The 23,427-nt window shown below is 39.7% G+C and overlaps 2 protein-coding genes across 6 annotated transcripts in view; one reads left to right on the top strand and one right to left on the bottom strand.

Moving 5' to 3' along the window:
- The first annotated feature begins 221 nt into the window (after positions 1–221).
- Positions 222–23,372, top strand: STAP1 (signal transducing adaptor family member 1). Of its 3 annotated transcripts, XR_005859585.2 has the most exons (10): positions 222–477; positions 2,834–2,905; positions 3,578–3,691; positions 4,354–4,410; positions 5,588–5,760; positions 6,374–6,502; positions 7,178–7,247; positions 8,179–8,405; positions 20,061–20,409; positions 22,807–23,372. XR_005859585.2 is itself a non-coding variant. In XM_004941189.5 (8 exons), the coding sequence occupies exons 1-8, from the start codon at positions 355–357 to the stop codon at positions 8,320–8,322; spliced, it is 882 nt and encodes a 293-aa protein (XP_004941246.2). In that variant the 5' UTR covers positions 222–354; the 3' UTR covers positions 8,323–9,000. The 3 variants fall into 3 exon arrangements, 1 of the variants encoding a protein (XP_004941246.2); XR_005859584.2 differs by lacking the exon at positions 22,807–23,372 and having other exon boundaries at positions 20,061–22,545; XM_004941189.5 differs by lacking the exons at positions 20,061–20,409; positions 22,807–23,372 and having other exon boundaries at positions 8,179–9,000.
- The window catches only part of UBA6 (ubiquitin like modifier activating enzyme 6), a 32,362-nt gene continuing 19,948 nt past the window's right edge, over positions 11,014–23,427 (bottom strand). For all 3 annotated transcript variants that reach the window (XM_420609.8, XM_040699753.2, XM_015276395.4), the window contains exons 23-34: positions 23,251–23,331; positions 22,540–22,668; positions 21,646–21,697; positions 21,486–21,549; positions 20,779–20,848; positions 19,544–19,615; positions 18,425–18,542; positions 17,238–17,431; positions 15,922–16,049; positions 15,101–15,188; positions 14,661–14,755; positions 11,014–11,959 (exon numbers count right to left, since the gene is read on the bottom strand). In XM_420609.8, the coding sequence (XP_420609.5) occupies positions 11,824–11,959; positions 14,661–14,755; positions 15,101–15,188; positions 15,922–16,049; positions 17,238–17,431; positions 18,425–18,542; positions 19,544–19,615; positions 20,779–20,848; positions 21,486–21,549; positions 21,646–21,697; positions 22,540–22,668; positions 23,251–23,331 (1,227 nt within the window). In that variant the 3' untranslated portion in view covers positions 11,014–11,823. The remainder of the gene's footprint in view (positions 11,960–14,660; positions 14,756–15,100; positions 15,189–15,921; positions 16,050–17,237; positions 17,432–18,424; positions 18,543–19,543; positions 19,616–20,778; positions 20,849–21,485; positions 21,550–21,645; positions 21,698–22,539; positions 22,669–23,250; positions 23,332–23,427) is intronic.

Below are 23,427 nucleotides of genomic sequence, written 5' to 3' on the forward strand. Positions count from 1 at the left end.
GCTGACAGAAATGATGCAGCCTTGTGCCGTTGTGCGGTACCATCTGAATGCTTACCTTTGAGGAAACCAAGAAACACACTCCCAAGAATAGATCCTTTCAATCCACTCAGTCTGCTTCCCCTGAGGACTACACACTGAGTGGAACGTCTGCTGACTTAAAACCAAAGCACTGAGACTTCCTCTTTGAGGTACTGTTTTTTCCCCCCTCCCCTCACCAGGATGAGCTCTCTGGCTGAGGCTGACACAGAGCAAACAAGAACAGGAGTGGAAAGGGGATTTAAAAAGCAAACAACAGGCAGAAGAAACCAACAACCAAACAGCAGAACTGATATCTAGAGGCTGCTGAGGAGCAGCATGGAGCAGCCTGCAGAAGCCCCTCAGGCAGCACCCCGGCGAATCTCCCAGGAGAGACAGAGGCTCACAGGTCTGCCCTTGTACTTCCAAGGTTACCTATCAGTCCGGCGCTCGCAGTGCCAGGTAAGCTGCACCAGCCCACAAAGCTGTCACGTTTGGGCATTTTCTCAGAAAATTACTGCTAGGCGCTAATCCTCTGCTGATAGTGGTAGGAAATGCTTCTCAGTGCTGGCTGACACAAACAGTTGTGCTGAAATAATGATATCTAGCTTAATTTGCACTTTCATCTCATCTCTTTTCAAATAACTTGAGGAAACAAACAGCAACAACAACAAAAAAAGTAAAATAAGTTACACAAGATAACCATCAATATCTCCAGGATCCCATTGTAATTTACCTCCTGAATTGTAATATTACGATGATGACATACTTGCTGAAATATGGATTGATTTTGACCAATTTCATAGCTACCACCACAGAGAGAAGCTAATGCAATACTTTAATACCAAGACAGTTTGGATGGTTATATTGCTTCAATGCACAATCTGTTTTCTGGAGAAGACTACACATTCTGAAATCTTCAACAACGCACCACTATGATATGTATTAGCTGTGCCTCATTTTCTTGTTCCACACAGGTGGACTAGCTTCAAAACATAATGGTGATTTGTTGAGCCAGGATAATTATTTACAACCCAAACTGGTAAATGCCCATATGCTTTTAATCAGTGCTACCATGTTCAGAGTATGTACTTAAGCTGATTGCCCCTTTTTAGCACTTGATAATGACAATCCCAACACTTAGGGACCATACCTACACTCGCACCTCCATGGAAGCAGATGCACAAAGTAGAGAAAATGAGTTATGCATTGCGAAAAGGAGATACAATCAAGAAACTGAAATAACACTGTGGCTCACAAATACAGGAACAAGCTAGTTAGCAGAGAAAACAGAAACTCCAAGAAACAAAAAGGAGACAATTGATCAGTGGTTCATTTTTCTGCCTCACTAAAAATTATTCAGTGCCTTGCGTTAGTGTAGCATGGAAATACCCTCACGTTTAAATAAAGCTCCTTGTTAGAGTGCTTTATTTATATCCCTCTATGTAAAAGCTCTTTGTTCAGTGAAAAATCTCTCCTTTTGAAATATGGTTACCTACCATAATGAAATAGGAAAAAGTAACAGGGCATAGCAATAATACAGACCAGTCGGAGGAGACTCACGTGAGATGAGCAAGGTGTATTATCATTTATGAGAAACCAGACATGCAAGGAAAAAAAAATGTATGAATACATTTTTTGAATGTGTGAAACAATTGGAAATGTTTCTGAGCAACTGCTACCCCATCTCCATAGAGCACAAAGTCTATAAGGCGCAATCTAAAAGCTTGTCATGACATCCAGCCCCAGCACACAGCATCCACTGACTTCATTAACTCGCTTAGGCTCATGATTCAATGAGGACATTTGCACCTTTGCAGCACATTGCAGTGCGCAGAGGTTGGGGTCCAGAGGCTGAGTGCTGTAGAGAACCTTACGCTATTAGTTTGACAGAAACCACCAGAAAGACAAATTAGGGGTTGCAGGACAGGGAGTAAGGATCTCCTGCAGGATACTCCAGGGAAAATTTGTTCACAGTAATTCATATGACACAGCAGATTTCACAAGTTATTTCTTTCTCAGTTTTTGTGAATATCTCCAACTTTGTGCCAAAGAAAACCCCCAAACAACATCCCCCAAATAAACAAACATGCAACAAGTAAGGAAATCAAACACTAGAACAGTGTTCAGAACTGTGTCACATTTCTGTGTTTCCACTCCCGTAAGAGCTATTTTTCTTGGGGTACTGGTCACAAGAAAATGGAGAAAGATGCAGAAACCTTTCCCCTCACTTGAGTCTGAACCCGTAAAAATTATCACAGAACCCATGAGAAGAGTGAGACAATTACATTTACTTTGTCATGATGTTGATTTATGAATGCTACTGCACATAATTCAAAGACAAAGCATGCAAAATATCACTTCATATACAGGAAGCATAGTTAGTAGGTCAGACTACTCACAAGTTCCGTGACCTTGTCCCCTATCTTGTCTTTACTTGTCCAGCAAGTAAACTGGTGAGATGAAAATTATGTGCAAATAGACACTTTGACTGAATATATTACTTACCCCCTTTAAACTGATTAATGTTAAAAACACTTAAATTCATTACAATTAAAGTTTTCTAGTTCGATGCCAGAGTAGGATACTAGACAACAAAGCATAGAGCATGTGCATCTTTTTACCTTGCAAAAAAACTAGTCAACTTTTTTCTTTTTGCATAAGCTGCATAGAAGACAAATAACTACTCGTTCTTTAATAATCTTTAAAACACTGGTTTAAAAGCACACAAGGACATTTTTTCATAGCAATTCTTTCAGCACTTTATGGAAATGAAAAAGATTGTCCTGACGAACTGACACTTCCTCCTCTGTAACAGGAATTTAGACTGTTTTGGACAGAACTGAGAGGAACTATGCTCTTCTTTTATGATGATAAGAAGGCACCAACAGTAAGTAGCACGCTGTCTTTGCAACAGCAGACTGGATGACTTGCTCTGGTTGTTTTCATTAATCAGTCCTCACGTACCCTAGACACCTCTCTGCACCCCTTCCTCCCTCACCCACACAGTCCAGTACTCAACATAGCAACAGGAAGGCTGATAAAAAAAAAAAAGCCAGAGTGAAGCAAACAATAGTATTAATCTGTTTCATCAAAGCAAAAAGGAAGATTTTTTTTGTTACCTGAGCTAAAAATGTATCCATGTTGCTCCATAACATTATTGCACGCTCCTTCTTAGTTCTGCACAAAGGTAAAAACTGTATCTTGATGGGTAATATGATCTTCCTCTGCGCAGCAGAGAAAAACGTGCTTGGTATAATCACTGGAGTATTGTGGCTATGGGTTTAGTTGAAGTAAGAAAGCAATTATTTGGGGAGGTCTCTTGTCTTTAACGTGTAGTTAGAAAGAAAGGGAAAAATCCAGAATGCATGTTGTGGGCGGTAAGTTTCTGTAAGCAGAAACAAAAGGACTGAGCTTTGAAACATCCCTCAGTAAAACTTAACCCAACATCTGTCAAAAAATAAAGTTTCCCAGTATTTTCTTCTAAACAAATGTATTTGAAGAACAGCTACATTTTGGTGAAATTTTCAACTTGTGCTATGCCTTTTCTTTGTTTCCTTAGTACTCACACAAACTAGATATATCGGCTTTGACCTCAGTAACCAGTATTTATCCAAATGAAAACGACTCTGCACAGTTCATCCTGATGTTGTTGAATGAAAAGCTGGAAGTGAAGGTAAAAAGAGAAAACCTGTCATTTGTAACCCCTTGGTGCCCTACCCTGTCACCTGTAGATATTCAGAGCTCTGTGTGGGAGTAAAGCTTTCTATTTGACAGCCTGCGGCCAAGCACAAAAAGGCAGTCAAGGAAGCACTAAGGAACCTAACACCAGGGAAAATCCCCCTTCAGGCATTAGACAGTTTTCTCTGGAGCATCTGGGAACCTAAAGTGAGCGAAGAATTGAACAAGAAAATATGCAAGAAAAAAAAGCAGAAAGTACCCCACTGACAGACTCGGGTCACCTGTAATATAAAAAGGGCAATAATAGATCTGACCAGCGCCTCGCCCCCATTCAAAAGCTGTAGAGACTGTAGATCTCAGGGACTACCTGCAAGGTTTTACAGCTGAGACTAACCTATCTCCTTAGCTTGGCCTTCCTACTGAATCAACTCACCCACTCCATTTACTCCAACAGAGCCCATGAGTTTTCATCTCCCCAACTCCATCCTCTCTCAATAATTGTGGAGTGCAGAGGGTGTGGTTTAGTTTGGCAGGAGGCTTATTTGCAGGCAAGGCAGTTCTAACTATGTGAAAGTTATCTGAGCTTTTACATGAAAATACTGTATTAGTTTTTCTTTTTGCTGTAGTCATTCTTACATTCACTTTCTGTTCTCTTAGGCTGATAACTGTGAGCATGGGAAAGAATGGAAGGGTTTTATTCTCACCGTAACAAAGGTAGGGAACAGTTTTTTATCTCACTCAATACTGAAAGCATGTATGAGGGCTTTTTTTTGTCTTCATATATGCAACAAGTTGGCTTAAAGCTTTGTTTCTGATGTGCTTGCACACACTAACGTGCCCACCCCTCCCTGCAAAGACAGCCAAATTCAGGCTGGTACACCCCAGCTCATCTGCCGTGGTACCCAATCAAACAGCTCCCAATCCACTATTGGCTGTCCAAGGAGAGACATCTGCAGAAGTCCTCCTTGCACCTGTGAAAAAAGGAGCCTGCTCTGAGGGAAACAACATCTATAAATACTTAACAAGGGATGAAGAAATAAACAAAGAAATGACTGAACTGCACACCCGAGAGAACCCACTGAGCCCTACCTTATACTCTACCAGGGAAAACCAAGAGTCTTCATTTCCCCTCAGCACCCAGCTGGCACTTAGGAACCAGATGGAACCAGTGTTTCCCTATTCTGAGCAGCTAGCACTGTCCTTCCTTTGGGGCACCTGTTATTGCTTTAGCAGTCAAAACTTGCAGCAGTTTTTGTCAGCTGAAATAGTTTGAAAATGGAAAGAAAGAACTTAGGTTATTCTAGCTCTGGCTTTACTCAGTCTCTTTAGACTCCTGAACTACTTTACCCCCTTTCTCAGTGCTTGAGAGCGTAGGGTGTCATCCACACGTTTTTAAAATGATCATCAATAATTACTGTGAAATAACTGTATGATTATCATTTCATGTAAACCCATCCTTAAATGTTAAATGCACTTTGAAAATAGCAAGACTCTCTTTAATAATGTCCAGGAGAAAGGAAGATTGTTCACAGGTGAGTTTACATTGGTGTAGCTGAATCACTTCAAAAGCTGAGGTTATCTGAAACAGGTTAAGTTTCGCAGTATAGCAACTGCAAAATATAATTGTGCCCACTTTTGTTAGTCGGTATCTCTGGTAAATGAGAGTACAGATGTGTATGTATGTCTGCTTTTCTACCAAAAACAGACGTGCAGCATCTTACTCAAAACATAAGTAGTCACAAACCTTCCAAATTACTGTATCTGCTTCAACCAGCCAAGTAAGAAGACTACTACATGGCAGCTGCACTCTGGAGATTGCTGTTTTGCACACAGAAAACAGTTGCTCACATTTGTCCAGTCTTTAATTTTCAACTATGCTGTTCATTTTCAGTTGTCAGTTCCACTGGATGAGTCGTTATCACTTGAACAACTTACAAGAATACATGAAGTGCTAGATAAAGAAAAGAAAAGAAGGGTTATGCTTACTGACTGTTCCAGCACAACCCAGAATAAAGAAAGCCTTTCCAGCAAGGACTACAGTAGTACAGTGACTGCTATGCCAGCGTAAGTTCTGACTGAAATACGCAAACCTCAGCCCAACTAGAAGAGCCTTCCTTTCTTCTTTCCAAATATTGTTTTCATAAAGAGGTTCGAAATTCAACTGTTGTACAAACATTTAAAATATGCAATGAGCAAAATTTACCTTAAGGCCTTTACAGAGATTTCATGACAGAAATATTCCTTCTACAGCTTTTCTACAATGCCTTTTGTTTTGAAAAGGCTGCATGTAGCATATTGCTACACTTGATAAATCTTTTAGAAAGCCACACGCTGGACCGGTATATCTGCCCTTCTGAGAACATGCTGATTAGCATTGAGAAATTCAAGGTAGATCCAGGTTGGTCTTCTCACATTCTTTGCAAGGGTCCAGGAAGCATCACACTGAACCAAAGTGCCACTTTCTCTTTGAGAAGGGCAAGGCACTGCTCTCCTGTAGTAGCATTAATCATCAAGAATCCTCCAGATGTCATGCCCCTTGGCAGCCATGGCTAATTACATTGGATAAGCCTAACACTGCATTAACCTGGTAGACCACATCTCTTTGCACAGCTGAGAATAACGTGGCCTTGCTGGTGTAACTTGCATCCATGCTGTTTCTCCTCTCCCTTCTATGCAGGTGCTTCTATGCAGTGTCTCGGAAAGAAGCAATAGAGATGTTAGAAAATAACCCTTTGTGTGGGAATTTGATCCTGCGTCCTGGCAGTGACAGCAAGAACTATGCAATCACTGTCCGACAGATGCTGGAGTAGGTTGTTTCCATAACGCGTTACCCCATTCTTAAGTAGTATGCACCATACTAAAAGCTGAACTTATAATACCCACTAAATGTGTGTGAAGCATATGCCCCACCTTCAGACTACTTTGAGAAAAGTGGGTGAGCAGGGATGGGCCTGAGACCAATCTAGTAATCCTCTCCTCCTCCAAAGTCAGTTTGACTAAACAAAGCAGCACTAAAGATCAGCCAACAAAAGTCTATTTCCTCAGGAGAACGGTCTTCCCACCTGTTGCCTGCCCTTGAAATGCTGCTCAATGTAAGAAATCTTCATGGAGAATAAAAATGAACAGGCCATATCTCTTTCTAAAACGAGCAAAGAAAAATGAAAGAGACAAATGTTTTCTAACAGTAACTTGATCTAAAATCACCTTGTTTTAACTGGATTGCCACATTCTAGCTTTGCAGAGCTTCAGAACAAGTCTTCTGAAACACCGGGAATGACATTTGCAAATCCCAGTGTTCCCAGTTTCCTCTCCTAGGAGAACAAAAGCCTCACCCTGCCACACACACACTTGAGTAGGCCATGGGGATATTGCAAAGCACACATCCACTGCTCCTGCCATGGAATTCATTATGACAACAATGGTACACCATAAGGTATTTCATTTCTAGCAGCCTGTTAACTTACACTTCATTTCCTTTCAGTGCTCCATGCATAAAGCACTACAGAGTGACATCCAGAGAAAGAAGTTACATTATTGAATTGGAAAGACAGGTAAATGAGCCATTTCCTTGCTGGAGATTCTTAAGCAGGTGTAAAAATTGCTACTTCACAGAACATTAGAAAAGCTATAGTCAATTCCTAACTATAATCTGCAAAAAAAAAAAAAAAAAAAAAAGTATGTAGATATTTTGCCTCTCGTTAGTCTAACTAACCTAATCAAGAACAAATTTAAGAATTAGGATAGTAGGAAAAAAACCACTCACATTATGCCTCTTCTACCTTCTACCAAAAATAAAATCCAACCACCACCACCCACAGAACAAGATTGCTTCATGTTTTCTCAACTCAGTCTTCAGTATTGAGTCTAAAAAAACCGAGCTCTTGTGGCAGCTAGAGGAAGTTCAGAATGCAAGGATCCCAAAAGCATCACACTGAATCAAAGTGCCACTTTCTCTCTGAGAAGGGCAAAGCACTGCTCTCCTGTAATGGCTGACTTCTTGAAACTTTTTGAAAGATGAAAGTAACTTAGTTGAGGTGCAGACAAGGGTGCCTGGACCCCATGGTGTGGTTTATGAAAGCGTTTTTTTCCCCTATCGCTTTCCTTGAGACTTTGTTTCACCAATGTCCTCAGAAACATCCTAATGTTTTGATAAAGCATCTCCAATTAAACTACCCACTGAAAGACCATCAGCAATCACTGAAGAGCACGAGGGCACGCAGACCTAAACCTCTTTTAGTTTGTTCGCTTGTTTGATGGAAAGAGTTGTGCATTCAAGGCTAAAGGTGTTACCTTTGGTTGTGGAGAGCTGTCCTAGGCCTCACAGCATCTAAATGCTAGATGTAAACACAGTGTTAGTTGTTTGAAAAACACTGCTAGGCATCTCAGGCTGCCAGCATGTTTTCAAAAATGCATTCTCACTGTAATACGTGCAGTATGTTTTGTTTGGTTGTGTTTACTTTGTTGTTATTGTTTGTGAAACAGGTGACAGTTAGAAGCCTTCAGGATGTCATCAGTTACTTTGTGATCCAAACCCATGGAAACCTGAAGCCTTTCATCATGCAGACATGCAACGAGGCTCTGCAGAAGGACCACAGTTCTGAAAGCAAAACACGAGTAAAGTCCTGATGAAAGACAGAGGCACAAAAAGGAGCCAGTGTCCATCCTCTGGGAAACTGGAGATCCAGCCTTCAAAACAAGTACCCAAAGTGGTCAGCAGTAGGACCAAAATTTAGTATTTTAAGCCTCTAAAGCGTGCCATGCAATGTATCTGACTTTTGCCATGTAAGATGATTCACTTAGAAGACAGTTTTGCTGGTGAGGTTATCAATGCTGTAACACATGACACGTTTAACATGGAACCCTTTAGATGGAAGTTCAGACTGTTGTCCTGTGCTGCAGCAAAGCCTGTTTTCTGTAATTATAGACAATATGCTAATTAACAGGGATGGACAGACCTTTCAACAGAGGTAGAATTAAGCCTGTTGCATTTGGTTGAAATATAGTTCTTTTCTTCAAATGACTAAATGACTACTATACAGACAAAACATTTCTAAAGACAGAAGGAAAGACTACAAATGTCAGTTTACCCAAGGCCCTTACTTCTATTTGATTCAACTTAGATGTATATACAAACCCTGTACTATTTCAGGATGTGGGATTTTGACATGGTGTCACAGTTGCCTCTGTTGCATTTGCTAGAACTGTTGCATGTTCACAAATTCATCACATGTATTTGGAAAAGGGAGAATGAAAACGTGCTGTTTACTCCTTGGGTTGGTAAATAAAATCCCAAATCAATCAGAACTACCAGTTCACATCTGTCAAAACAGTCCTGTTAATGGGAATAGGTTTTCCCCACACAGAATCTTCACTACTCCAAGAATTAAAGAGACAGAGCTGGGAGCTAAATGTCTAGTTTTCCATGCATAAAAATTCTGGTAACTATTAAGACTATAAGAGTGGCCATTAAGAAATTATGGGAAAACCCATCTACGTGGTGCAGTGCACCTCTGCACTGGCAGCACTACACAGTACTGACAACAACGCAGATGTGGACGAACGACTCCCCCCAGCCCACAGCGCACTTGCCCAGTTTGAGCGAGCCCACTGAACACTTGCTGGAAATGCTGGCAGAAAGCAGTACTTGATTGAGAAAGGGACTGCATCAAAGAAATCCTCACTGAATCAGCTCACTTCATGCGAGTGAATGCATTTACATCACAGCTATCTCTATTCAGAAAGCTATTCATTTCAAAACATGAAAAAACATTTTAAGAGCCACTTGACACGCACACTTCTGTATGAAGTTCCCTTAGGTAATTTCTTGTTAAAATGTTACCTGGGTTAACTTAAGTTCAGAAGATTTTAAAGGTCTGCCAGAAGTATCTGGAGATGTACACTTTCAGTTTTTCTATCTCAAATTGAGAAGAACCCTGTAGAATCTGTAGAATGGACACATACCCTACATACGCTCAGTAAGAGCAGTATCTGTCAGTTCTGCTCCAGCCTACATGTGGAATTTTTAGCAAGGGTCTCACAAAGCTGTATGCACTGTCATCAGCAAGAGTCACTCCGTTACCTTTATCTGAGGACCTTCAGGTGCCCTTCAAGCAAAGTAGTGAGACTAAAACTATTTTGCTTTGCTGCATACCTTAAAAGCAGGAGCACATTAAACACTGCACCAACGCACCACAGAGTGTACCTACTCAGAAATTCATTTTTTTCCCCAGCTTACAATTTTGAGAGGTGACAGTGCTTTTGTTTAAACCTAAACATTTAAACAAGTGATCCTTAGTAATAACCAGCAATTTTAGTTTAGGCTCTAATATTAGCACATACAAACATATTTCAGTTGTTATTTAAAACTGGAAACTTACTGTCAGCTTGTGCCTTCTCTGCACTCCAAATGTAGTATTCTTTTGTCCTGTTTCAAAAAAGATCTAAGTTGTTTTTATTTAAAGAAATAGGCTACTTGAAAAAGCATTATTATTAATCTAGAAAATGAGATCTATAAACTCTGACTGTAAAACTATATATACCTTCACAAATGCATTCCATGTGTAAGACTAAATCCCAAATGCTGGAATAATCGTGTTGATTCCAGATATTCAGTTCCACATATCTTCTTGTTCAAGTGGCCAGCCTAATATCTGTTGTTCCTGGCTACAACTGTCTGAGAAAGGAAAAACAGGTAAAATTCCCAAGCGATAGCGTTCATTAAATGTGAAGATATCCCTAAATCTTAATAAGTGATGCTCAAGGATAAATGGCTAAGTAGTCAATACCCTTTTGCAACATCTGCAGTACTTAGAGATGAGCACTGTCCACCTCTAAAGCTTAAAAACACTGCAAGGTTTTCTAGTTTGTAGGATCTGTTTTTATCCTAACTCCACTTCACTCTCATCACTGGGGAATAACAATGAAAAAGCCACCCATGACCCCATCCAAACTATCAGCTACATTATCCCGTGTTTAAAAGATAATGTGTTGTTACAGATGCTTCTGTAAAGCACTTCTGCTTCACCGCAACCTAAAGGAAGTTTCTAATTATTTAAGCACATTCTTTATACTGAGACAACCCAGTAACAGACTGAGATGATGCTAATTTGGTGCACTCTGCAACTCAGACTCACGCTGTGGACAGGTGTACAGCATAACCATTCACTATAAAGAAATGGTACCAGAAGGAGCAGCTGAAGAAACAGTATTTGCTGTGACAATCATCCAGGGCTGTTTGCCTTTACCACCTTTCAAAATCCTTTCTTGCTGCAGGACTCTTAATTTGGTAAGGGCAGAAAGGCTCAACCACACCAACTATTTTCACTTTCTTGAAGACAAAGTTTTATTGTCAGAAGTGTTAACTCAGCTCTCCGATAGGGTTCCACTTTCCCCATATTGCAGTTTTCCCCAAGGAACAGTCTTAGTGCAGATAATGAACAATTCCAGCTCTCTTGACTTCAGGGAAGCTATGACAGTTCACATCTATTCAAGACCTGCCTCCCTAAGTTTCCATGTGGAGACTGACATAGGGTAGCCGCTCTGACACACAGCATCACTTACAGTTTAGAAGAGAGCACCGCTAACAAAACAGAAAAATGCACTTGCTTCTAAGTGGATGTTTAAACATTTTGTATGGGTTATCTCTCGTGTGGATGCCAAGACCGAAATTCTCATTTGAGAATAAAGTAACACGTGAAATGGATTTGACATGTTCTTAGAACAGCACGAGTATCGTAAGATAGCCATTTCCCCAGTTTTTGCACTCTTCTCTGAGCAGTGCTCAATTTATACACACGGACAAATCATTAGGTTCACCACTCTTCTTGCTTCCTTCAAGAAAGCTTTTCCCCACAAATGAACGTAAATCCTGTCTTTAAGGTAAGGACTGTACTGGACATTCCATCTTGTGGAGTGACCAATCCTCCTTTGAGCAAACTAGTTCGAAGATAATGGGAACAGATGAAACAAATCCAGTTTGTCTTCAGCGCAAAGCCACTGACTTCCATCATTTTTTAATTAAGGCTTCACCAAAAAAAAAAAGAATATATAGTACCATCTTTAATAGCTGAAAATTAGCACACTCCTTTCAAAACAAATGGTCCTGGAGTGACTTCTGTATCTCTACCATCAATTGTCTTCCTGAACAAAGTAGTATCTCACAGGTGGCCCTGGCAAGTCTTCATCTCCATCAGTCTCTGGAGCAAATGATACTGTCAAGTCCACATACTTTTTGTCAGCTGATGGCTTCACAAGCTTTTGCATCCTACAAGGAAATGAAGAACAGTTTAAGATAAGAGAAGGAATTGCAGTGTGAATTCAGAGCCAAATAAGGACTAATTTCATTAGCAGAAACCACAATAATGGAGCATGAGCCTTCTCTTAATGTCAATACAAAAGCTGTTCCTTCCTTTCAGCAACAGCAAATGGCATTCTACTGCTGACAAAGTTCTCAGCCTGCTAGTGAGCTATTACATTGCTCACTAACAAGTGCTCAGTACAAACAATGACAGAAGATGGGCAGTTTCAGATGGGTTTCCTCACCCACATAATTTCTCTTTGACATCCTATTGAGATACAAGACAAAATGAGTTTTCTGTGCAGAATTCCGGTCAGGAGGTAGGATCAAACTCTTGGTCTCTCAACAATGGCAGCCTTTAGGACTTTATTAGGGAGACCTTAGGCAGTTCTCATGGAAAGTGATTCTGCTGAAATTAAGACTTTTCAAGTCATTGAATTCTAAAGATGAATAGCTAGGAAGGGGGAAAGGCAACCAGCATCTAGGACGCCTCCTTTAATGACCACAAAGTGAGTTTAAACTAGGTAAGCATGACGTTTCAGTGCCACTTCCCCTCTTTGCTCTCTGTAGTCTTATTACTGCAACATAAGCCTCAGAAGATACAGCTAGCACTGTGAAGTTTCACAATAAATACTTAAATCAATCTCACTTTCATTACCTATCTTTAGATATCTCAGAACTACTTTCTTGCTACCTTGGAGCACTAGTTCACAAGGCCAGTTCAAATGACAGCAGGCTTGAAGAACACACTCATTTTTATTCCTCGTAGGACACAAGAGAAGGATTCACTTCTTGCTATACTTTAGGACGCAGGACAGAAAGCTGCTATCCTCAAAGTACTTGTTTCCTTGCAAGAACACAAAGTCTTAGCCTCTTTTCAGCAGAGATATTAACATCACATACATTTGCGTGAGGAAATTTCATGTCACAGAGCAAGGTGACAACTATGTCTCTAAAATCTGTTCCTAAGGAGTATGTGTATAATCAGTGAGTATATAGATGTATAATCAATAAGTATATAGACAAGTTAGGCTGGAAAGATTATCACATTAGAGAGGGATAATTGGTGATGAATGGAAAGCTTACCCGTGTCCCGGGATCGCTGAAAAATACTCCAAGAGGCACAATCTCCAGAAAGAGATCCTTTCCCCCATGGCAGTCAGCCCTTAAATGAGGTCTAGGAGAGGTGCAGCCTGGCTCCACCCCTTCTGGCCACACAGGTGAATTGCCTTCACCTGTGCTCCCATGGCTGACTCAGTGCTTACCTCAGGTGGTCAATCAGAGCTTCAGGCCCTGATTCAACAGTTTCCATACACTATGCTACCAGTGAAAGCTGAAATTCTGAAATGAGATGTCTAGTAATGCTTGCTGTCATATTACAGAATCAGAGGATCATTTTTGTTGAAAGGGACCTTGAAAGACCATCTAAGCCAACCACTCCTCACATGGCAAGGACATCTTTCACTCGCTCAGGTTGCTCTAAGCCCCATCCAACCTGACCTCAAATTAATTTCAAGGGATAAGCCACCCAAGAAGAAAGATTTTAAGCATCTCAAAAACAACTACAACAAAAAACAACACACAAACAAGACCAGAGTTTGCTATATACATCTTAGAAAGCTTTTGGGACTTTGTAACAGCACCCCAAAAAAGCTGTAATTACACAGAAAGCTTGAATAATGTCTGGGGGTTAACAGAAATTCTTAATATTCTGACAAAAGGCAGCTTCAAACCATGCCTTTGACTTTATTGTACACTCCACTCAATCAAAATTACAGCCATATAAGAAGGAATATAAGCAATTTATTCTGAGGTAGGCTGTATGCCAGGCACCCTAAAGGTAGCACCAGCTTAGGACTCTTCTCCCCTTCAAAGTCATCCCTTTGCTCATGTGTATACTACTTCCTCTCAAGTAGATGACTAGCAGACAACTGATCAATGCAACTATTTACTACAGCAATGTCTGGGAGCACTGACCAGCATACACTCCAGAAGAGCTATGAGGGACAAATTTTGAGCTAGCAAAGTTCTATCAACATATAAGGTGTGTTGGATCGGATCTAGCTACCCTTCTGCAAAGGCCCAGCAATCAAAAAATAATGTTCTGCCCTCATACCTTCCAGTTTGATGTGTCCTGATTTCTTATCAGGACTCATCACCGCAAAGCCTTGCAAACTTCTTCTGTTTTAAAAGGGCTAAAATGAGCTACAACCTGAAGGAATTGCCACAAACTTGAACAGACTACCATAAATCTCAATCTGCAACCAGCACGTTCATTCCTTCCTGAATGTCTTCTCCTGCTTCCTGAACTAAGTTGATAAATATCACCATGAGTTTTAAGCCTGAGTAAAAAGTATCAGTTTGTCCTTTTCTGATAAAACCAAAGCATATTATTTCTCTCCAAAACTGTCAGACTTCTTTGGTTTCTCACGCTGGCCTTCATCAGTTAGAGCAGCATTTTGCAAATCTCCTGTCCTCAACACAGAAGTTAATTTATCTTCTCCCCCCGCCCCCCAAATAATTACCCTCTTTCAATTCCCAAATATAAATGACTAGTGAATGCTGGGGGAGAAAACACTGCTGTCAGACCCACAATCTTGGCATATTCCAATCAACGTAATTTGTACATGCACTCACTTATCTAGATCCATTTTCCAGTTATACTTACGTCAGCTTTAATCTTTTAATGTGACCTGGCATCACAGGAACATACAGCATTTTGACTCCCTGTACAACCATAGTTGGTTCAATTCCATATTTCTCCTGGAATTCACAAAACACATTAAAGGACTGTGACGATGGCACAGACCAGCAGATACAACTGATGTTGATACTACATCTAATCACTAAAACCATACAAAATAAGCTAATGCGTGGACACTGATGTAAGTTTTATCAATATACAATTGAACAAGTGGATTAACAAAGAATTTGAAAATAGGTTGGGATGTGTTCTACTTAGACACAACCTCCATTAACATCAATTTTTTCTAGAATTATTCTTGTTTAAATAATAATTTGACAAATGCAAAAAAGCCAATAACCCCAAACAAGAAAACTCTTTACTTCTCATCTTGCATTAACCCAGTGCAATAGATGATATCTTACTCTGACAGCATTTATGAAGTCCAGCAGAGTAAAATCCTCCTTTCCATAAATTGTCCACCTGTCCCAGATGGTAAATGATATCCCATTTCTGTTTAAAAAAAAAAAAAGATTCTTTGTTACTTCAGAAGGCAAACTTGGGCACTCCCTTTAAATATATATCAAAGAATTGCTACCTCTACCCGTGATTTGCTGTTTTATCTTAATCTCTTCCCTCCCTGCTGCCATTTCTCCAGCTCTTTCACCTGCCTAAGTGCAAGACAAAACCTAACTCCAAGTGAACACAGTATTGGGCAATGAATTTACTGTTTTCACGCCTGCTGAAAAACAGGTTTTTTACTGACCACATGTTCCAGTCTGAGCACACAGGATGTTTATTAATAAGCAGGCGACACGTTTATCTCATCTAGCTTTTTAGAGCCTAGCTACCAACAGCTTCCACTGAAAACAAAACTAACTGCTTAAAACCACTAATTTTAAAATTAGGACAGAAGAGTGTATCAGCTGCATTTCCGAACAAGGAGTTCTCAAGAGGTGCACTATGGGACACCCTTGGCAGTACTGAGAATTTCAATTACACTGTTAGTAGTAAATGGCTAATGGAGCTTGACAGCAAGCACTAAGTGACCAATCGTCAACCTTGAGTATCTGTAACATTTGACCAGAATTTGAATGTGAACTTTGATTCCACCATACTTCTGCTACACATGCACATACAATATTGATGTGATTGTGAATTTAATAACTGTACATATTTTGCACTTGTTTTAAGTGACAAATAGCATGTTTCCAGAATATTACCCTTCTACCATCATCCTTCCTACCTGATTTCAGTTCTTCTTACTTTAGCAGTTTCTGTAAAGACCATTATGGGAATGGCTAGGTTCAGAAAACAGTTCTTGTAAGCATCCACTGGGTAGCCACCCACAACTTTGATGAGTTCCAGTGCAACCTGCAGTAAATAAGAATCACATAAGACCAAACACAGGTGTTGTATCATCAACATTAATTTAGTTAACCACACAACAGCAGTGTGTCTTGTTGAGATGAGCCTTTGTACAACCCACAGATTCAATCACATTTGAAGATGCAACCCAAATATGTCAAAGAAACCAACTCTGCTGCAATTACTTAAACTGTTCAGAAACATTCCTTATGCGGGAACTCCTCTAAATTCTTCCAATTCTCGACACTTCCAACAAAGCACCAAGTTTTGTTGAGGTGCATGGATGTGAACTACTATAGAACAGATCCTTACTACTTTTGACACTGGCACTCCTATGGAAGTTGGTATTAATTGCAGAAAACAAACCAAAATGCTGATATGCAGCTCCTCTTTCTAGACAGATGATCAGAAAGGAAAGCACTGAGGGCTGACTACAGCTAAAACCAGACTGACCTTTTGTATTGCTACACAAGAAAAATTGAAGAATATGTCCCAGTTTTGACTGCGATAGTAGTCGATGTAGTGCTGTGATTTGAGTTTGGGAGGAAAATAGTGCAGATACCACACCAAAGTTTGAGTTGTTGCTGAGCAGTGCTTACACTAAGCAAAGGACATTTCAGCCTCTTGTACCATCCTGCCTGTGAGGAGCTGGGGGTGCACAAGGAGATAGGTGGGAACAGAACCAGGACAACTAACCAAACTGGCCAAAGGGATATTTCATACTGTATGGTGTCACGTTGAACAATAATACTGGGGAGAGTTGTTCAGAGACTGGCTGAGCATTGGTTGGCAGGTGGTAGCTAGGAGTGTGGGGAGAAAAAGGGAAGTGATGTACAACCTTTCTTATTCAACCCTTACCTCAACCTAAGAGTTTTACCTTTTTTCCCCTACATCGCTCAGCCATCCCACTGCAGGGGAATGTACAAATGGGTGTGTGGTGCTCAGCTGCCTGCTCTGTCAGGTTAAATGACAACAAAATCTAAGTTTGAGATGAAAGTATTCATTATATATTAGACTAATAATTACCATTATAGTAGAGATCACAATGATGTATTCATACTGATTTTTAAGCCTGCTTCTTAAATGAGGCTCTGTCAGTGTAGCATTAATGAATATCCAGACAGCAGTGGTTTTAGGCTGAAAGTTTTAGTAACTGAAAGAAACATTTTCACTATTTTTTACAAGCATACTCACCAGCCCTGAAACTGCAGCAGTAGCTGTTGCAATTGCAGGAATAATCTTGCCAGCAATGCGCTTTGTTTTGAATCTATCTGCTGGTTCAATGTTGTACATCTTGGCTCGCAAGTTTGATGCTGCTGTTATGAAATCTATATGCCCGTTACTATCATCATCTTTTTCAAAGGAAATGGGCTTCATTTGTAAGTCATCTGCACGTGGGCAAAAAGAAAAGCAAAAATGATTATTAGAAAACTGAAGGTGCCCTAAGCTCAAGTTACAGGCAATTAGAACTTGAACAGATATTTTTCATGTCCCGGAGCTTTGTATTCAACTTATAACTGTACTTGCTTTTCCACGCTAGAAGGGCAAATTCCCATACCAGTACCTGTCATGGCTATAGTTAAAAGTGAGCAACAAGAATTATCAAGAGGTCCAGAGTACTGTTCTCCTTTCAACACCAGGAATAAATTTTGGGTGGTCCCATGGATGTTTCTTATTACACTCTACTCATATAGCTCTTCTCCTGTGAGAATTCCCTCTTTTCCTGTGAGAATTCCCTCTATGAACTTTGTTTATCTGCAACCACATTGGTATGAATTCAGTAGTATGGGAGACAGTGTAGGGCAGACTCTCTGGGATGGGACAGAGCTAAAATAATCTGTCCTCTGTGGAGGTTTTAGCCCTCATAGACTACAGATGCACAAATGCAGTTCTTGCCCGCTGACCTCTTCGTGTTACCAAAAAGAACAAGATTCAAGAATCCACATGTTAACATATCTAGAAGATACTTCTAGATATGTTCTTCTTCTAGGCTTCTAATTATCAGCCTTCACAATTTAGGACAATTTCAGATTGATTCCTGCAAGAAGCAACTCCCAGCCTTCTCATGCTGGACTAAAACATCCAGCTGTAATCTACTCAGGATCTTTCCCTTCCTTCAAGTTTAATGCACCACTATCTGCTCACAGTTATCAAGGCTGTCCTTACATAGTAACAACAGAGAATCATATACCACTGAATTCTGAGATGCCTGCAAGTTTTCAGGTCATGCAATTAGGACAATTACCTGCACAGTATTTCAGAAAGCTTTAGCAATCAGCTGCCTACTTCTTACAGAATTAAACAACTGCTTTATCCAAAGACCTGAATGCAGTGCAATTGCAAGATGTTACTAAGCCAGAAAACTGTTATGCACAACTCACTTTGCAGAGCTTCATTGGACTGTATAGACTTCTCCAGCTGGAAAATAGCATTTCTTTCATCCTCACTGCTGACTGGGATATGATCTGGTTTTCTTGCAGTTTCATCAGTTTGTACAACCTGCAAGTGTGTAGCGTTTAAAGGAATAAAATACAAGCACTTCATACAAAACAAGTGTACTAAATTTTCTGTGTTCCCTGCAGTCTTCCCTCCCAGGTATGAGAGACATGGACTTACTAGAGCAAGTCCAGCCAAGAGGCATAAAGATCATTAGGGCAGTGGAACATCTCTCATATCAGGAAATGTTGAGAGAAGTGGTGCTGTTCAGCCTAGAGAAGAGAAGGCTCAGCAGGATCAAAGTATACAGATATCTGGTAGCAAGGAAGTACAGAGCCAGACTCTTAATTGGTACCCAGTGTCAGGACATGGAGATATAGGAAGAAACTGAAGCACACAAAATTCCATGAGAAACATAATGTTTGCATTGGGCTAGGCAGCTGCCAGAAATCTTTTCAAATATCAGCCATTCTGTGGTTCTATGTCAAAACAACTGTTCTGTTTCATGAGGCAGACATTCACAAGACAAGTATTAACACTGGGCAAGAAAACACAATATTACTCTGGGAAATGTTACCTGTGATTTTTGAGGGATAACAAATGCTAGCCACTGCACAATAACACTTAAGATATTTTGAAGTTAACACTTAAAAAACAAACAGAAAAGTAAAGATACTTCCATAAAACTACCTAGAGAGAAATTACAAGTTTTCTCTAGCCAAGGATTGCTTTGAAGTTGCTCAAGAGTCACATTTTACTACTTTTATTACATAAACATAGCCTCGTATAAACTTAAAAATCTTATTGACTTAGCACCACATGTGCACTTTAAAAGCTAAGTCATTTGCACAAGCCCCCCAAAAATCCACCCTACAGTGAGCATCGGGTGCACAGACATCCTAGCTCTATCAGTTGATGCAGTTCTCTATGTCCCTACTTGTTTCCCCAAAAAGCATTTTCATTCATGTTTATTTCAGATCAGCATTAAAGCACAGAGCCGTGGGAGATAAGCAACACTTATATTGCGTGGTTTATGTTTTCTAGAAACTTAAAATCACACTTACTTTGTTTGAAGGTCTGAACTCTGGTACCTTCACAGATGAAATTATCTTCAGAATAGTTTCTTCTGACAAATCCTATTATTGTTTTGAAGAGAAACAATTTCAATTTATATCAACCGAAAAAGCCCTCTACAAAGAGGCTCTGTATGCAGGAACATTTAAAAGAATACCAAATCCAAAAAAATCCCAGAAACAGACAGCGGTGTTTCACTGAAACATCATCACTGAAACCTCAGATGAGGTTCAAAATGCATAAGACCTGCAGAGGAATGAAGTGCCTCACACTTTGCAAACTGAGCTGAATTTATACCTCTAAGAAATAAGATTTCTCCCACAGCCATATCGATATGAATAGAAAACATTTATTTGTACAAACTGTAAGATATGCATGAAATACAGCATGACAGCTGCACTAATAGGGATGCATGTAAAAATAGGTATCAAAAAGTTATGTTCAAGCTTAAAACAACAATAAATTTTAAATGATGTTTAGACGGTATGTGCTGTGTTTTGTTCACAGGGTACTGAAGACAATTGGGACACTCCAAGACAGCATAGATACTTATTATATTTTGATTTTTGCTGCTTGCAGCACAAATGGAAGAGCAGTTTTGCATTCCTGGGAATTTTGCTCTGCAATGCACAGCAAGTCTGACAGGCCTGGCATCAGCCTTACTGCACAGCACCTGGATGCACAGATCTGTCTGCGGTCTCCTCATTGCACATAAAGGAGCATTACTCATGCAGAGGACTTGAAGTAGTTCAGGAGATAAGAAGCAAAATGTAAACACGTGACTTGCAGGAAGATCCAGTTAGAAAAGACAAAGTCTAACATGAAAAACAAAGGATAGGCAAGCAACAAAGAGGCTGTAAGTAGTAAAAATAATAACTAAAATAAAAACTCCACAACAAGATTCCTAATATACTTAGAAAATGCCTGAAAAAGATCTTTCAAGGCAGTTATTATGTTACATAGGAAATGGTCCACCAAAATAAGGATTTACGACTTCAGAGCTAACTGAAAATACTTAATTCACTACTCATGCATTTTTCTGGTTTGAATTACAAACCAAGACGAATATATATACAAACAGCTGCTGAACAATCCATGCTGAAGGACAGATTAAGAATCACTTTAGTTAGTTCTTGGAAAGGACAGGAAAATTGGATGCTGGATCAGAATTGTATGCCTATATACCCAGGTTATGAAATAAGAACACTACTGCAGTATCGATTACCTGTTCTGTGAAAGGAACACAGTACACTGTAGCGAAGAGTTTTGCTGCGCTCACAATGAAATCATAGTGCCTAAAGTGGAAGATAATTTTTAATTAATTTATTTTAAGTTTTAATTAGCCACATGCACATTTGCAACCATATTCAAAGAGATCTTGCAAATATACATAGAGAAACAGAATTTCTAACCTTCAGAGCACACTGTCTAAAATAAAGATTTTGAGGTCCTCAGAAGTCCTCCCCAAAATTAAGTGACATTTTGTGAGTGTGAAGTTATTTAATGCTAGGATTAACTGTATTTTCTTAACCCCTGCAGTCATGAGAGCAACTATAAAATCTTACACAACATCAATGCGAGGATAGAAATCTTCACCTCAAAAATACCCTGATTCTTAGAATGATCTCAGTTTTCACCCACACTAAGAATGAGGAGTATTTCTTTAGTCACACAGTAAGCAGAACGTGTTGTTCTAAGCCTTTTCATACTAGACAGATACTGTCAGAACTTCCCATAGCACCCTCTGATGTAATGTCAGTTAGAGTTAAATTACCTGCAGTGAAAGTTTAAGATGGATCACTCTGTCTGCCACTGTATAAAACTCTGCACTAGTACCCATCAAATACCAGTCCAACCTGTAGTGCTACAACGCCACTGCTCTACTACGGGGTGAGCTTCAAAAGATGTTTTAAAATGCAGAGCAATACTTACAAAGGATCGTTAAAATCAAACTTCACTGGGAAAGGTGGCCTCTTTGGTGACTGCCAGAACAAACCTGGTTAGAAGACAGACTTAAGATGAAGTCCTAGAACAGCAACACATGACACAAGCCATGAATTCACAGCAGGCACACGGAGGTGTTTGTACTTACTTCCATCTTTTAATCGTGTATCAAGAGGAAACGAATGAAGAAGCTGAAGAGCCTAAAAGGAAAGAGAGTAGCTTTAGCAGTTTGTCAGACTGATGCAACATCACAAAACCAAAATCTCCTTTTTAGTAATAATATGAAATCTTTACACATCTTCTAAGGCTCTCCAATGTATACCACAAGTCATTTAAAGAGTTAAAATCTAAGATACCTGTATCAATACGGAGAGCTTAAAGACACAAGTACACGTAGACAGAATGACTTAATCATTCACAGGATGAAGATGACAATGTCACCACGTGTCAGATCCCACCTACCACCCCACCAGTCCCAGCTCCAAGCAAAATAAGCTTTCTTATTACTAATTTCATTTTTTATTTTTATTTTATTACTAATTACTAAATTACTAATATACTCCTCTCTACTACAGAATTCCCCCCGTCCTTCCCCAAACACACTTGAAGCAACACTGTGGATCACAACTGAATAACGACTGGCCCACATTTCAGCCAACCTTTCTGTGATAGCTTAAAGAAAAATCAAGGATACAAATATGAAGAGATGAGTAACACAGAGTTTAGTGGGAGATAAAGAAAGGTATTGTACTTTAATAAGAGATACCTAATCAGTTGGGAAAAATGCCAACAGAACTGCATGGAGAATCCTAAATAGAGCTATTAGGGAATAGTTAATAGAGCAGTCTAAAAAAAGAAATCCCCCCCAAAAAACTCTACAGTTAAAAGAGGTAGGGATGCTACAGTTTTAGATTTCAAGCAAAGCTTGTTATTAATGAAGAAGAGAAGGAAACACATGCAAAGACTTGGAAAACTATTTCTTTAGGGATACCATGTCCCTGTCAGTCCACAGGTGCCCCATTTCCACACCCTAGCTACCTACCTTGTGGCTAAAATACTTCTCAAACTTTACTCTTGCTAATTCCACACATTGAGTCCAATTTCGGGGTCTTCTGCTGAGTGTTTTAATAACATGAAAACAGCCTTCTAAACTCTCCCCTGATTTTATTCTCTAGATACAAAAGAAAATAAACAAATATTTAAAAAACAAAAAAGTCAAACAGCAAGTATGATCTTAGTAAGCTGCAGGTAAAAGGAAATGGAAGGTCGCTTTGTGAACATTAACTTTCATGTGATCCCTTCCCTCCAGGTTTTCCACAGAGCTGTTGTCTACTTGTCCTACCTCCACCTCGTCCGAATGACTATTAGCCATTATAGACAAAAACAAATAAGTGTTTAAATCTGATCTATTAGGTAGACAAGTTCACTCAAAAGTACATCTTCCCCTCATTTTTTCCCTGCTGACTGCACACCTGTATGACACTCACTGTTCTTGCTAACAACCCCTCTGTTTTTAGTTTCTGTATCACGTACAGAATCCCTGAGCTAGAGAAACAGGCCATGCACGAGACTTCAGTTCTTACTGACAGCAGAAAGATCCTATGAAACATCAACAAATGACTTGGGCAAATAAGTCTTTAGAAAATCTGAACCAAGTCAGAAAACAAACCAAACCGTACTTAACATAAATGGAAACAAAATCCTTAAAGCATTAGTTCATACTCTGGATTTTATCCAGGCAACATTCTCCTACCTGTAGAACTTCTTCTGCAGATGGATAGGTCTGCCAAAACTTGTTAAACAATGAAGGCTTGTGAGAAAATAAACTTTCAAACTAGAAAATAAAAAGAACAATACGGTATTTAACAATAAGTACCTCAAATACCTCACCTTTTCAAACACAGTCATTTCAAAAGCCTGTGAACTTACT

The sequence above is a fragment of the Gallus gallus genome, chromosome 4 (genome assembly GCF_016699485.2).
Source record: "Gallus gallus isolate bGalGal1 chromosome 4, bGalGal1.mat.broiler.GRCg7b, whole genome shotgun sequence".
In the NCBI taxonomy this organism is placed as follows: Eukaryota; Metazoa; Chordata; class Aves; order Galliformes; family Phasianidae; genus Gallus; species Gallus gallus.